The sequence below is a fragment of the Oncorhynchus nerka genome, linkage group LG7 (genome assembly GCF_034236695.1).
Source record: "Oncorhynchus nerka isolate Pitt River linkage group LG7, Oner_Uvic_2.0, whole genome shotgun sequence".
Lineage (NCBI taxonomy): Eukaryota > Metazoa > Chordata > Actinopteri > Salmoniformes > Salmonidae > Oncorhynchus > Oncorhynchus nerka.
This window is the reverse complement of record NC_088402.1, coordinates 8,273,575-8,290,802: the sequence shown is the minus strand read 5'-3', so window position 1 is coordinate 8,290,802 and position 17,228 is coordinate 8,273,575. Positions and strand designations below refer to the sequence as shown.

General features: G+C 45.3%; 1 protein-coding gene across 1 annotated transcript in view; it reads right to left on the bottom strand.

Moving 5' to 3' along the window:
* Positions 1-1,803: 1,803 nt before the first annotated feature.
* LOC115119350 (hippocalcin-like protein 4) overlaps positions 1,804-17,228 on the bottom strand; it is a 31,665-nt gene continuing 16,240 nt past the window's right edge. Inside the window, exons 2-5 of the mRNA XM_029648127.2 lie at positions 6,016-6,192; positions 2,768-2,886; positions 2,273-2,369; positions 1,804-2,005 (exon numbers count right to left, since the gene is read on the bottom strand). Of these exons, the coding sequence (XP_029503987.2) occupies positions 1,808-2,005; positions 2,273-2,369; positions 2,768-2,886; positions 6,016-6,177 (576 nt within the window). The 5' untranslated portion in view covers positions 6,178-6,192 and the 3' untranslated portion in view covers positions 1,804-1,807. The remainder of the gene's footprint in view (positions 2,006-2,272; positions 2,370-2,767; positions 2,887-6,015; positions 6,193-17,228) is intronic.

The following is a 17,228-nucleotide window of genomic DNA, read 5'->3' as shown; positions in this document are numbered from 1 at the left end:
ATGCCAGAAACCCTAAACACACTCCAATTCACATACCGCATCAACAGATCCACAGATGACGCAATCTCAATCACACTCCACACTGCCCTTTCCCACCTGGACAAAAGGAACACCTATGTGAGAATGCTGGTCATTGACTACAGCTCAGCGTTCAACACCATAGTGCCCACGAAGCTCATCATTACGCTAAGGACCCTGGGACTAAACACCTCCCTCTGCAACTGGATCCTGTACTTTCATGACGCACCTCCCCCAGGTGGTGTGTCCACATCACCAACAAACTATCATGGTCCAAACACACCACGACAGTTGTAAAGAGGGCACGACAACACCATCGAGAGCATTCTGACCGGTTGCATTACCGCCTGGTACAGAGGGTAGTGCGAACGGCCCAGTACATCACTGGGGCCTAGCTTCCTAACATCCTGGACCTATATACCAGGCGGTGTCAGAGGAAGGCCCCAAAAACCAAGACTCCAGTCACCCTAGTCACAGACTGTTCTCTCTGCTACCGCACGGCAAGCAGTACCGGAGCACCAAGTCTAGGTCCAAGAGGCTCCTCAACAGCTTCTACCCCCAAAGCTATAAGACTGCTGAACAACTAAGCTAATCGAATGGCCACTCTGACTATTTACAATGTACATTTATTGTGTTACCATTTGATTCATTCGTTTGTTTTAACTTGATTTGATTTAGTAAATATTTTATTAAATATATTTCTTGATTTAAGTGCTTGTAAGTAAGAATATAACGGTAAGTTCTGCACCTGTTGTATTCGGCGCATGTGACATATACCGTTTGATTCGATTTGATCTCTCTCTCTCTCTCTCTCTCTCTCTCTCTCTCTCTCTCTGTCTCTCTCTCCCCTCTCTCTCTCTCTCCTCTCTCTGTCTCTCTCTCCCCTCTCTCTCTCTCCTCTCTCTCTCTCTCTCTCTCTCTCTCTGTCTCTCTCTCCCCTCTCTCTCTCCCCTCTCTCTCTCTCTCTCTCTCTCTCTCTCTCTCTCTCTCTCTCCCTCTCTCTCTCCTCTCTCTCTCTCTCTCTCTCTCTCTCTCTCTCCTCTCCCTCTCTCATTCTCCCCCTGCAAGAGTGTCTCCTATGTCACAATGTCTGGTCCCACAACCTACCCCTCGCCATCTCTCCCTACTCCCTCACCCTACTAGTCTCTCCATCTCTCCCTACTCCCTCACTCTACCAGTTTCTCCATCCCTCCCTACCCTGCTCTCCTCCATCTCTACTCCCTCACTCTACTAGTCTCTCCATCCCTCCCTACCCTGCTCTCCTCCATCTCTACTCCCTCACTCTACCAGTCTCTCCATCCCCCCTACCCTGCTCTCCTCCATCTCTACTCCCTCACTCTACCAGTCTCGCCATCCCTCCCTACTCCCTCACTCTGCCAGTCTCTCCATCCCTCACTACCCTGCTCTCCTCCATCTCTACTCTCTCACCCTACCAGTCTCTCCATCCATACATCTGCAGATCCTATAGCAGAAATAGAGACCCCCCCCAATATCAATTGGCAAAAATAGTACAATGAGAGGACAAACTTGCCACCTCCCCCTCACTCCCTCACCCCCTCACTCACCTCCTACCTCCCTCCTCCTCCCTCCTCCCTCCTCCCTCATCACTCCTCCCTCCCTCACCTCCTACCTCCCTCCTCCCTCCCTCCCTCTCCTCCCTCCTCCTCCCTCCCTCTCTTCCCTCCCTTCCTCCCTCCTCCCTACCTCCTCCTCCCTCCCTCACCTCCTCCTCCCTCCCTCACCTCCTCCTCCCTCCCTCACCTCCTCCCTCCCTCACCACCTCCCTCCTCTATTTCTGCATGTCACACTGTAGCAGTAGGACGATGGAGGGATCACTCTTGGCTGCCTCTTTGAACTCCTCCAGCGTGATCTCATCGTTGTGATCTTTATCCATCTTGGAGAAGATCTTATCCACGCGCTGCTGGGGAGTCAGCCCGTCCTCGTTCATACGCATCATTATCACAGTGCCAACCATCTTGTAGATTGCCTGCGAGAGAGAGAGAGAGAGAGAGAGAGAGAGAGAGAGAGAGAGAGAGAGAGAGAGAGAGAGAGAGAGAGAGAGAGAGAGGAGGTCAGTAAAGATGGAATGGGGCATTCGCTGGAGCAATATGCACACAAAGTAAGTTGTCATAGACACACACACACACAGTAAATGCACTCACACACACACACAAATGGACGCACACATGCAAACACACAAGTATGGAGACAAGCACACTCAAAGACACACAGAAACACACAGAAACACACAGACCTCTATGATCTCCAGCATCTCCATGCGTGTGATCTTGCCGTCTCCGTCTAAGTCGTACATGTTGAAGGCCCAGTTGAGTTTCTGCTCAAAGGTCCCCCTAGAGGTGATGGAAAGAACTGGCAAATAGAAATACACAGGTGTGTGTGTGTGTGTGTGTGTGTGTGTGTGTGTGTGTGTGTGTGTGTGTGTGTGTGTGTGTGTGTGTGTGTGTGTGTGTGTGTGTGTGTGATTGAGTGTGTGAGTGAGTGAGTGTGTGTGTGTGACTGAGTGTGTGAGTGAGTGTGTGAGTGTGTGAGTGAGTGTGTGAGTGAGTGACTGAGTGTGTGAGTGAGTGTGTGAGTGAGTGTGTGAGTGAGTGACTGAGTGTGTGAGTGTGTCTGTGACTGAGTGTGTGACTGAGTGTGTGAGTGAGTGTGTGAGTGTGTGACTGAGTGTGTGAGTGAGTGTGTGACTGAGTGTGTGTGTGAGTGTGTGAGTGTGTGCGCATCCGTGTACCTCGAGGTGATTGACAGAGCACAGATAAACTCCCGGAAGTCGATGGTCCCGTCCCCGTTCTTATCGAAGGTCCGGAAGGCGTGCTGGGCGAACTTAGACGCGTCGCCGTACGGAAAGAACTGCATGAGAGAAAAATACAAAAATAAATGTGACACACTGTTGGTCACTGGAAGGCTATTCAAATAGACTTAGTCCCAAATGGCACCCTATGGGCCGTGGGCGAAGATAATGTCCTACACAGGTAATAGAGGTCCATTTGGAACGCAGATATGAATGGATGATGTTGCACATTTTAAACCAACCCCAAAAAATCCCTCTACTCCAAATGACTTTCTTCCTTTAGATAGTTTGCTTTGAGTATGACAGCGGGAACGCTTTAGGAAGGCCATCTACCACTGTCCTCCTTCGTTTCTCTTGTCCCCCCCCCCCCCACCAATTCACTGCTATTTCCTCTTCAACCCACTTGTCCCCCTCTCTCCCTACGAATAATCACCATCTGTGTCCTTCCTCATCCCTCCCTATCCTCTCCTCCCTCTCTCCCTCACCTTGATATATAGTGGTTGGAACTCTAGATTCAGAATGCCAGTGGGAAAATCTTTAAGTCCCTCCCTCCCTCACCTTCACATAGAGCTGTTGGAACTCCTCCAGGTTCAGTATACCAGTGGGACAGTCTTTAAGTCCCTCCCTCCCTCACCTTCACATATAGCTGTTGGAACTCCTCTAGGTTCAGTATACCAGTGGGACAGTCTTTAAGTCCCTCCCTCCCTCACCTTCACATATAGTTGTTGGAACTCCTCTAGGTTCAGTATACCAGTGGGACAGACAGTCTTTAAGTCCCTCCCTCCCTCACCTTCACATATAGCTGTTGGAACTCCTCTAGGTTCAGTATACCAGTGGGACAGTCTTTAAGTCCCTCCCTCCCTCACCTTCACATATAGCTGTTGGAACTCCTCTAGGTTCAGTATACCAGTGGGACAGTCTTTAAGTCCCTCCCTCCCTCCCTCACCTTCACATATAGTTGTTGGAACTCCTCTAGGTTCAGTATACCAGTGGGACAGACAGTCTTTAAGTCCCTCCCTCCCTCACCTTCACATATAGCTGTTGGAACTCCTCTAGGTTCAGTATACCAGTGGGACAGTCTTTAAGTCCCTCCCTCCCTCACCTTCACATATAGCTGTTGGAACTCCTCTAGGTTCAGTATACCAGTGGGACAGTCTTTAAGTCCCTCCCTCCCTCACCTTTACATATAGCTGTTGGAACTCCTCTAGGTTCAGTATACCAGTGGGACAGTCTTTAAGTCCCTCCCTCCCTCCCTCACCTTCACATATAGTTGTTGGAACTCCTCTAGGTTCAGTATACCAGTGGGACAGTCTTTAAGTCTTTACATAGTCCCTCCCTCCCAGTCACCTTCACATATAGCTGTTGGAACTCCTCTAGGTTCAGTATACCAGTGGGACAGTCTTTAAGTCCCTCCCTCCCTCACATATAGTTGTTGGAACTCCTCTAGGTTCACCATATAGCTGTTGGAACTCGTCTAGGTTCAGTATACCAGTGGGACAGTCTTTAAGGCCCTCCCTCCCTCTCCTTCACATATAGCTGTTGGAACTCCTCTAGGTTCAGTATACCAGTGGGACAGTCTTTAAGTCCCTCCCTCCCTCACCTTCACATATAGCTGTTGGAACTCCTCTAGGTTCAGTATACCAGTGGGACAGTCTTTAAGTCCCTCCCTCCCTCACCTTCACATAGAGTTGTTGGAACTCCTCTAGGTTCAGTATACCAGTGGGAGAGTCTTTAAGTCCCTCCCTCCCTCCCTCACCTTCACATATAGCTGTTGGAACTCCTCTAGGTTCAGTATACCAGTGGGACAGTCTTTAAGTCCCTCCCTCCCTCACCTTCACATATAGTTGTTGGAACTCCTCTAGGTTCAGTATACCAGTGGGACAGTCTTTAAGTTCCTCCCTCCCTCCCTCCCTCACCTTCACATATAGTTGTTGGAACTCCTCTAGGTTCAGTATACCAGTGGGACAGTCTTTAAGTCCCTCCCTCCCTCACCTTCACATATAGCTGTTGGAACTCCTCTAGGTTCAGTATACCAGTGGGACAGTCTTTAAGTCCCTCCCTCCCTCACCTTCACATATAGTTGTTGGAACTCCTCTAGGTTCAGTACCTACCAGTGGGACCAGTCTTTAAGTCCCTCCCCCTCACCTTCACATATAGTTGTTGGAACTCCTCTAGGTTCAGTATACCAGTGGGACAGTCTTTAAGTCCCTCCCTCCCTCACCTTCACATATACCAGTGGGACAGTCTTTAAGTCTGTTGGAACTCCTCTAGGTTCAGTATACCAGTGGGACAGTCTTTAAGTCCCTCCCTCCCTCACCTTCACATATAGCTGTTGGAACTCCTCTAGGTTCAGTATACCAGTGGGACAGTCTTTAAGTCCCTCCCTCCCTCACCTTCACATATAGTTGTTGGAACTCCTCTAGGTTCAGTATACCAGTGGGACAGTCTTTAAGTCCCTCCCTCACCTTCACATATAGCTGTTGGAACTCCTCTAGGTTCAGTATACCAGTGGGACAGTCTTTATGTCCCTCCCTCACCTTCACATATAGCTGTTGGAACTCCTCTAGGTTCAGTATACCAGTGGGACAGTCTTTAAGTCCCTCCCTCCCTCCCCTTCACATATAGTTGTTGGAACTCCTCTAGGTTTAGTATACCATATAGTTGTTGGAACTCCTCTAGGTTCAGTATACCAGTGGGACAGTCTTTAAGTCCCTCCCTCCCTCACCTTCACATATAGCTGTTGGAACTCCTCTAGGTTCAGTATACCAGTGGGACAGTCTTTAAGTCCCTCCCTCCCTCACCTTCACATATAGCTGTTGGAACTCCTCTAGGTTCAGTATACCAGTGGGACAGTCTTTAAGTCCCTCCCTCCCTCACCTTCACAGTATAGGACTGTTGGAACTCCTCTAGGTTCAGTATACCAGTGGGACAGTCTTTAAGTCCCTCCCTCCCTCACCTTCACATATAGTTGTTGGAACTCCTCTAGGTTCAGTATACCAGTGGGACAGTCTTTAAGTCCCTCCCTCCCTCCCTCACCTTCACATAGAGCTGTTGGAACTCCTCCAGGTTCAGTATACCAGTGGGACAGTCTTTAAGTCCCTCCCTCCCTCACCTTCACATATAGCTGTTGGAACTCCTCTAGGTTCAGTATACCAGTGGGACAGTCTTTAAGTCCCTCCCTCCCTCACCTTCACATATAGTTGTTGGAACTCCTCTAGGTTCAGTATACCAGTGGGACAGTCTTTGAGGAAGCCTTTGTACCACTGCTTGAGCTCAGCCTCGTTGAACTCAGTACTCTTGGTGAGGTCATCCAGAACCTCTGGTGCCAGCTTACTGTTTCCTTTCCCCATCACAAAGTCTCCTCTCTGGAGAAATAAACAAGAGACACAACGAATCAAGCAATGATTTAAACAATCAATGTTAACGCTTCCTTTTAGAGGATCTTTATTGCGTATGTCATTACTGTTATGGGATTTTTATGAATAATGACTAAATGATGTATACATTTAACTTAGAACTATAACTAAACAGAATACTACTATGTTACTGTATGGATGTATGAATCTTATTATAATCATAATACTGAATATAGTAGTTTTAGTCAAGAATTAGAACAAGGACTTTCTGTTCCATGTTAGAAACGAAAGGAGGTATCGTCAGACTGGCTGGAATGCTGTGTTCCTTACAGGACATTCTGTCCCTACCCAGGGAGGGGAGAGACCTGGGGCTTGTAGTAGATGGAATACTGTGTTCCTTACAGGACATTCTGTCCCTACCCAGGGAGGGGAGAGACCTGGGGCTTGTAGTAGATGGAATACTGTGTTCCTTACAGGACATTCTGTCTCTACCCAGGGAGGGGAGAGACCTTGGGCTTGTAGTAGATGGAATACTGTGTTCCTTACAGGACATTCTGTCCCCACCCAGGGAGGGGCGAGACCTTGGGCTTGTAGTAGATGGAATGCTGTGTTCCTTACAGGACATTTTGTCCCTACCCAGGGAGGGGAGAGACCTGGGGCTTGTAGTAGATGGAATGCTGTGTTCCTTACAGGACATTTTGTCCCTACCCAGGGAGGGGAGAGACCTGGGGCTAGTAGTAGATGGAATACTGTGTTCCTTACTGGACATTCTGTCTCTACCCAGGGAGGGGAGATACCTGGGGCTTGTAGTAGATGGAATGCTGTGTTCCTTACAGGACATTCTGTCTCTACCCAGGAAGGGGAGAGACCTTGGGCTTGTAGTAGATTGTTTAACAGACCGGCTGGAATGCTGTGTTCCTTACAGGACATTCTGTCCCTACCCAGGGAGGGGAGAGACCTGGGGCTTGTAGTAGATGGAATGCTGTGTTCCTTACAGGACATTCTGTCTCTACCCAGGAAGGGGAGAGACCTTGGGCTTGTAGTAGATTGTTTAACAGACCGGCTGGAATGCTGTGTTCCTTACAGGACATTCTGTCCCTACCCAGGGAGGGGAGAGACCTTGGGCTAGTAGTAGATGGAATGCTGTGTTCCTTACAGGACATTCTGTCTCTACCCAGGAAGGGGAGAGACCTTGGGCTAGTAGTAGATGGAATACTGTGTTCCTTACAGGACATTCTGTCTCTACCCAGGGAGGGGAGAGACCTTGGGCTAGTAGTAGATGGAATGCTGTGTTCCTTACAGGACATTCTGTCTCTACCCAGGGAGGGGAGAGACCTTGGGCTTGTAGTAGATGGAATGCTGTGTTCCTTACAGGACATTCTGTCTCTACCCAGGGAGGGGAGAGACCTTGGGCTTGTAGTAGATGGAATGCTGTGTTCCTTACAGGACATTCTGTCCCTACCCAGGGAGGGGAGAGACCTGGGGCTAGTAGTAGATGGAATACTGTGTTCCTTACAGGACATCCTGTCTCTACCCAGGGAGGGGAGAGACCTGGGGATTGTAGTAGATGGAATGCTGTGTTCCTTACAGGACATTCTGTCCCCACCCAGGGAGGGGAGAGACCTGGGGCTAGTAGTAGATGGAATACTGTGTTCCTCTACCCAGGGAGGGGAGAGACCTTGGGCTTGTAGTAGATGGAATGCTGTGTTCCTTACAGGACATTCTGTCTCTACCCAGGGAGGGGAGAGACCTTGGGCTTGTAGTAGATTGTTTAACAGACCGGCTGGAATGCTGTGTTCCTTACAGGACATTCTGTCTCTACCCAGGAAGGGGAGAGACCTTGGGCTAGTAGTAGATTGTTTAACAGGTGGCAGACAATGTGAGAAGGCTTGTGAACTATACTGCCATTGTATCTGAGAGGAGGAGAGACATTTATGTCAAAATGTGAGGTATATAAACTTAATGTACATGGTATTATGAGCAGCGCTCTCGAGAATAAAGGCTAATTTTGGTAGACTGGTCTCTGTCTATTTGATGCAAATAAGGATCTTACAAATTCTTAGAAACAGACAGAGTGATTTTAATTGAATTGGTTAATGAACACATATAGGAATTGTTCAATTCCTTCAACAACAAAACTTAACAAGTATTGGAGTTAAACTGTAACCATTCACAGTGCAATAAAACCAATGTATTTGGTAGTAGATACGGTCTGTAATTACAGAAGTTTACCAACGAATGCATAAATACAAATGGACAGGTTTCCACTAAATTCACCCGCTTATTGTTTTCGCTTCTTCCCAGCTGCATCCGATTCATTTAACAACTGTGACAAAGGTTGGGGTCCCTCGTGGATGCGCTGGGTGTCTGAGAGATTATGCCCAATAGACTCTAATTACTCAACCATGAATGGGCACTGTTCAAAATATATCTCAGGTTGACGTTGTTGCTAGCACTTGCCCCACCCCAAAAATAAAGCGATCCGTCTGAGTTAACTTGGTTGAGCTTTACGAAAACGGATCTAATACGAGAAATAAACTATTTCAAAGCATAGCACAGCTTCTAAAAGCACCATGCTTTATGTTTCCCTAAATACAATGTAGTTACCCGTACAGTAGGTGGCGGCACGCATCTTTAACGTTTGTTTTGCTGAACCGCCATAATACCAGAGAAGAAGAATCATTTGTTTGTTTTTTGAGTTGTGTCCTATATTGACAGTGAAATGTGGCTAGCAAGTGATACATTTATTTTTTTTATTTTATTTAACTAGGCAAGTCAGTTAAGAACAAATTCTTATTTTCAATGACGGCCTAGGAACAGTGTGTTAACTGCCTGTTCAGGGGCAGAACGACAGATTTGTACCTTGTCAGCTCGGGGATTTGAACTTGCAACCTTCCGGTTACTAGTCCAACGCTCTAACCACTAGGCTACCCTGCCGCCCCATACATGAAGGCAGGAGTACATACACCACAGAGGACATGTAATATCTGCAGAAATAAAATGTTATTACTAGCTGTGACACAGGATAGAGCAACATCTATTTAATTACTTAGACCTATTGCTCATTAACAAGTGACAATACCTACAAACAATAGATGAGCTTCGACTTTAGTCAACTTCTATTTAATTACTTAGACCTATTGCTCATTAACAAGTGACAATACCTACAAACAATAGATGAGCTTCGACTTAAGTCAACTTCTATTTAATTACTTAGACCTATTGCTCATTAACAAGTGACAATACCTACAAACAATAGATGAGCTTCGACTTTAGTCAACTTCTATTTAATTACTTAGACCTATTGCTCATTAACAAGTGACAATACCTACAAACAATAGATGAGCTTCGACTTAAGTCAAGTTTATTAAAATAAAGATAAGTATTCTCCTGGTGACTCAAATCTGTAGTCTATAGTATGGTGAGTAGCCTAGATCGTAGAGACTAGTGAGTAGCCTAGACAGTATAGACTAGTGAGTAGCCTAGATAGTATAGACTAGTGAGTAGCCTAGATAGTAGAGACTAGTGAGTAGCATAGGTAGCTAATTTAGAAAAACGGTATTGTCTATTTCAAGTAACAATAGAAATCAACAACTCTGTCTCTGTCTATAGTTCTACAGTTCTACAGTTCTACAGTTTTACAGTTTTACAGTTCTACAGTTCTACAGTTCTACAGTTCTACAGTTCTACAGTTCTACAGTTCTATAGTTCTACAGTTCTACAGTTCTACAGTTCTACAGTTCTACAGTTCTACAGTTCTATAGTTCTACAGTTCTACAGTTCTACAGTTCTATAGTTCTACAGTTCTACAGTTCTACAGTTCTATAGTTTCTCTGTCTTCACATGTTTCTTTCTTCCATGTTGGAGTCTGAGACCTTGTGGTAGAAAAGAATGTATGACAATTTAGACATTAAGTTACCCTATACTGGTTGTCATCATCATGTTGCTTTCTATAGGTTAGGCCTATAGCTTGCTAGGTCTAGCTAGCTACCTAGTTAGTTCTTGTGTTATCCAGATAGCTAATAAAGTGCTGTTTGTAAAATAATTTGGGAACAGAAATCTGTATTGAGATCAAATGTTTAATCAATGAGAAAATCATCAGAAAGTCAGCCCAGTTCCATCTCGCTCCATAGCATCCCACTGCCAGACACTGACCTTCCTCTCCCCACCATATACACTGACCTTCCTCTCCATATACACTGACCTTCCTCTCCCCACCATATACACTGACCTTCCTCTCCTCACCATATACACTGACCTTCCTCTCCCCTCCATATACACTGACCTTCCTCTCCCCACCATATACACTCACCTTCCTCTCCTCACCATATATACACTTCCTCTCCCCCATATACCATATACCTTCCTCTCCTCACCACACTGACCTTCCTCTCCCCACCATTCCTCTCCCCACCATATACACTGACCTTCCTCTCCATATACACTGACCTTCCTCTCCCCACCATATACACTGACCTTCCTCTCCTCACCATATACACTGACCTTCCTCTCCCCACCATATACACTGACCTTCCTCTCCTCACCATATACACTGACCTTCCTCTCCCCACCATATACACTGACCTTCCTCTCCCCACCATATACACTGACCTTCCTCTCCCACCATATACACTGACCTTCCTCTCCATATACACTGACCTTCCTCTCCCCACCATATACACTGACCTTCCTCTCCTCACCATATACACTGACCTTCCTCTCCCCACCTTCCTCTCCATATACACTGACCTTCCACTCCTTCCTCACCATATACACTGACCTTCCTCTCCCCACCATATACACTGACCTTCCTCTCCCCACCATATACACTGACCTTCCTCTCCATATACACTGACCTTCCTCTCCCCACCATATACACTGACCTTCCTCTCCATATACACTGACCTTCTTCCTCTTCCTCTCCATATACACTGACCTTCCTCTCCCCACCATATACACTCTTCCTCTCCTCCATATACACTGACCTTCCTCTCCATATACACTGACCTTCCTCTCCCCACCATATACACTATACACACTGACCTTCCTCTCCTCACCATCACTGACCTTCCTCTCCCCACCATATACACCGACCTTCCTCTCCACCATATACACTGACCTTCCTCTCCATATAACTCACTGACCTTCCTCTCCATATACACTGACCTTCCTCTGAAATAATAAAAAATAAACCATATACACTGACCTTCCTCTCCCCACCATATACACTGACCTTCCTCTCCCCACCATATACACCTTCCTCACCTATACACTCTTCCTCTCCCCACCATATACACTGACCTTCCTCTCCATATACACTGACCTTCCTCTCCCCACCATATACACTGACCTTCCTCTCCCCACCATCTCCATATACACTGACCTTCCTCTCCATACCATATACACTGACCTTCCTCTCCCCACCATATACACTGACCTTCCTCTCCCCACCATATACACTGACCTTCCTCTCCTCACCATATACACTGACCTTCCTCTCCCCACCATTATTTCCTCACCATATACACTGCCTACCTCATGCCTTTTGCACCATATACATTTCCTCTCCTCACCATATATAGACTTCCTCTCCTCACCATATACACTGCCTTCATTTTTTTTCTATATACACTGTTCCTCTCCATATACACTGACCTTCCTCTCCATTGACTTCCTCTCCTCACCATATACACTGACCTTCCTCTCCCCACCATATGACCTTCCTCTCTCCATATACACTCCTTCCTCTCCCCATGACCTTCCTCTCCCCACCATATACACTGACCTTCCTCTCCCCAACACTCCTTCCTCTCCCACCATATACACTGTTCCTTTCTCACCATATACACTGACCTTGTTCTGTTCACCACTGCCTTCCCTCTCCCCACCATATACACTGCCTTTATCTTTCCTCTCCCCACCATATACACTGACCTTCCTCTCCCCACCATATACACTGACCAGGACCTTCCTCTCCCCACCATATACACTGACCTTCCTTTCTCAGACCTTCCTCTCAACACCATATACACTGACCTTCAAATGAGACCTTCCTCTCACTTACACTGACATTCCTCAACTATACACTGACCTACCTGATTAAATAAAGGTGAAATAATAAAAATAAAAAAATAAATACACTGACCTTCCTCTCCCCACCATATACACTGACCTTCCTCTCCCCACCATATACACTGACCTTCCTCACCATATACACTGATCTTCCCCACCATATACACTGACCTTCCTCTCCTCACCATATACACTGACCTTCCTCTCCCCCATATACACATTCCTCTCCTCTCCATACACTGACCTTCCTCTCCCCACCATATACACTGACCTTCCTCTCCCCCATACCATATACACTGACCTTCCTCTCCCCACCATATACACTGACCTTCCTCTCCCCACCATTCCTCTCCCCATACACTGACCTTCCTCTCCCCACCATATACACTGACCTTCCTCTATACCTCACCACCTTCCTCTCCCCATACACTGACCTCTTCCTCTCCTCACCATATACACTGACCTTCCTCTCCTCCTTCCTCTCCCCACCATATACACTGACCTTCCTCTCCCCACCATATACACTGACCTTCCTCTCCCCATATACACTGACCTTCCTCTCCCCACCATATACACTGACCTTCCTCTCCATATACACTGACCTTCCTCTCCCCACCATATACACTGACCTTCCTCTCCTCACCATATACACTGACCTTCCTCTCCCCACCATATACACTGACCTTCCTCTCCTCACCATATACACTGACCTTCCTCTCCCCACCATATACACTGGCCTTCCTCACCATATACACTGATCTTCCCCACCATATACACTGACCTTCCTCTCCATATACACTGATCTTCCTCTCCCCACCATATACACTGACCTTCCTCTCCCCACCATACACACTGACCTTCCTCTCCTCACCATATACACTGACCTTCCCTCTCCTCACCATATACACTGACCTTCCTTCCTCTCCTTCCTCTCCATATACACTGACCTTCCTCTCCCACCACCATTCCTCTCCCCACCATACACTGACCTTCCTACCCTCTCCATATACACTGACCTTCCTCTCCATATACACTGACCTTCCTCTCCATATACACTGACCTTCCTCTCCCATATACACTGACCTTCCTCTCACCATATACACTGACCTTCCTCTCTCACCATATACACTGACCTTCCTCTCCTCACCATATACACTGACCTTCCTCTCCACCATATACACTGACCTTCCTCTCCTATACACTGACCTTCCTCTCCCACCATACACATTCCTCTCCCCACCATATACACTGACCTTCCTCTCCCCACCATATACACTGACCTTCCTCTCCCCACCATATACACTGACCTTCCTTTTCTCACCATATACACTGACCTTCCTTTTCTCACCATATACACTGACCTTCCTCTCCTCACCATATAAACTGACCTTCCTCTCCTCACCATATACACTGACCTTCCTCTCCCCACCATATACACTGACCTTCCTCTCCATATACACTGACCTTCCTCTCCCCACCATATACACTGACCTTCCTCTCCCCACCATATACACTGACCTTCCTCTCCATATACACTGACCTTCCTCTCAACACCATATACACTGACCTTCCTCTCCCCACCATATACACTGACCTTCCTCTCAACACCATATACACTGACCTTCCTCTCAACACCATATACACTGACCTTCCTCTCCTCACCATATACACTGACCTTCCTCTCCTCAAAATATACACTGACCTTCCTCTCCCCACCATATACACTGACCTTCCTCTCCCCTCCATATACACCGTCCTTCCTCTCCCTACCATATTTGGCGGAAACTCCAACCAGCTGCTTCTCATTTACACTTCAATGGAAATATCTGGGCCTATCTGCGCTAACAATAATAAGTTAGTTAGTGTTTAGCTCGATTGAAAAGGCCTCATAGTTTGTGTTGACACATGTAGCTAGTTAACGTTAACATGCTGTGTGCTCCATTTGCATCACCTGCAATGAGGGACTTTTATTATGAAGGTGAACTGTAAATTACACTGTTGTGGCTAATTGTTATTGTGGCTAGCTTCACACAAAGGTGATCCCAGGAAGCTAGCTAGTTAGTTAATGAGTAGAAACCATAGCATAGCTATTTGCCAGCTTTAGTTTAGGTAACTTAGCTAGCTAGTCAAGGTGAGAAAACGAACTAACTAGGTTGCAAGCTACTACAAACAAAACTCAAAAGATTGCATGGAAAGTCTATAGAACATGCTATGGTAAGTAGTTAACTAGTTAGCTAGCTAGCTACCCTAGTTGGTAGGACTAACAAAGGTGCCAGCTAAAATTTTCCAACTACACTATACTGTATATACAAGTGTACGTGGACACCCCTTCAAATTAGTGGATTTGGCTATTTCAGCCAAACCAGTTGCTGACAGAAGTATAAAATTGAGAACACAGTCATGCCCATGATTTTGGAATGAGATGTTCAACGAGCAGGTGTCCACATACTTATGGTCATGTAGTGTAGCTAGATGCCAATGTTCCCCATAAGCGATGTCCACCGAATTGCCACAACGTCAGTGCTGAAAAGCAAATTGGAGAAGGGCTGTCAATTCTACGAGTCGTTCTATTTAACCGATTACGAAGGTATGAATACTTAATATTAACAGCCAACTAGCTATCTAGCTAGGCTAGCCCAGTAGTTGCCAGCAGCAGCACCAGCGTTAGCCGGCTCCCTGAACTAATAAACAAAACAAACAAAATTAATTTACTACCTGGCGATCTAAGCAGAGTTGTGTCAATTGAGTAGATCGGTTCTCAGTTGGCTAAGACACATCACAGGGTTTGTGCATGCTGAAATATGTTGTGTTTGGATGCTATCGGCAGCGGTGTAAACTAAGTACCGTATATTGAGGTGTAAACTAGGTACCGTATATTGAGGTGTAAACTAGGTACCGTATATTGAGGTGTAAACTAGGTACCGTATATTGAGGTGTAAACTAGGTACCGCATATTGAGGTGTAAACTAGGTACCGTATATTGAGGTGTAAACTAGGTACCGTATATTGAGGTGTAAACTAGGTACCGTATATTGAGGTGTAAACTAGGTACCATATATTGAGGTGTAAACTAGGTACCATATATTGAGGTGTAAACTAGGTACCGTATATTGAGGTGTAAACTAGGTACCGTATATTGAGGTGTAAACTAAGTACCGTATATTGAGGTGTAAACTAGGTACCGTATATTGAGGTGTAAACTAGGTACCGTATATTGAGGTGTAAACTAAGTACTGTATATTGAGGTGTAAACTAAGTACCATATATTGAGGTGTAAACTAAGTACTGTATATTGAGGTGTAAACTAGGTACTGTATATTGAGGTGTAAACTAAGTACCATATATTGAGGTGTAAACTAAGTACTGTATAATGAGGTGTAAACTAGGTACCGTATATTGAGGTGTAAACTAAGTACCATATATTGAGGTGTAAACTAAGTACTGTATAATGAGGTGTAAACTAGGTACCGTATATTGAGGTGTAAACTAAGTACCATATATTGAGGTGTAAACTAAGTACCATATATTGAGGTGTAAACTAAGTACTGTATAATGAGGTGTAAACTAGGTACCGTATATTGAGGTGTAAACTAGGTACCGTATATTGAGGTGTAAACTAGGTATCGTATATTGAGGTGTAAACTAGGTATCGTATATTGAGGTGTAAACTAGGTACCGTATATTGAGGTGTAAACTAGGTACCATATATTGAGGTGTAAACTAGGTACCGTATATTGAGGTGTAAACTAGGTACCGTATATTGAGGTGTAAACTAGGTACCGTATATTGAGGTGTAAACTAGGTACCGTATATTGAGGTGTAAACTAGGTACCGTATATTGAGGTGTATACTAGGTATCGTATATTGAGGTGTAAACTAGGTACCGTATATTGAGGTGTAAACTAGGTATCGTATATTGAGGTGTAAACTAGGTACCGTATATTGAGGTGTAAACTAGGTACCGTATATTGAGGTGTAAACTAGGTACCGTATATTGAGGTGTAAACTAGGTACCGTATATTGAGGTGTAAACTAGGTACCGTATATTGAGGTGTAAACTAAGTACCCCTTTTTGTAACATATAGTACGAATTAGATTTGTACCATTTTTATTTGTTGCAAGATGTGACATATCATATGACATGAATGATGTAGTACACAATTTGATGACATAGTACACCAAAAACGAGGGCCACTTTTGGCTCAGGAGCACCACTTTCAAAACTACTGTCTGAAATTATACAAACACTTGAGAGTGCATCTTTAAGTAAGTAAAGTAAATACTTTAAAGCACTACTTCATTATTTTGAGTTATCATTACCTTACATATTTAAATTGTACTCCACTACATTCTTAAATTAACTCATGTACTGTTTACTCCATACATTTTCCCCAACACCCGAAAGTACTCATTACATTTGGAATTCTTAGCTGGACAGGAAAATTGTCTAATTCACACACTTATCAAGAGAACATCCATGGTCATCATACTGCCTCTGATCTGGCAGACTCACTAAACACAAATGCGTGGTTGGTAAATGATATCTGAGTGTTGGAGTGTGCCCCTGGCTATCCATAATATATTTATACAGTGCAATGGGAAAGTATTCAGACCCCTTGACTTTTTACACATTTTATTACATTACAGCCTTATTCTAAAACTGATTAAATAGTTTTTTCTCTCATCAATCTACACACAATTCCCTAAAATGACAAAGCAAAAAACATTTACGTAAGAATTCAGACCCTTTACTCAGTACTTTGCTGAAGCACCTTTGGCAGCGATTACAGCATCGATTCTTCATGGGTATGACGCTACAAGCTTGTCATACCTGTATTTGGGGAGTTTCTCCCATTCTTCTCTGCAGATCCTCTCTGTTCTAACAACAGAGCGAGAGACCTGTTCTAAGAACAGAGAGAGAGACCTGTTCTAAGAACAGAGAGAGAGACCTGTTCTAACAACAGAGAGAGAGA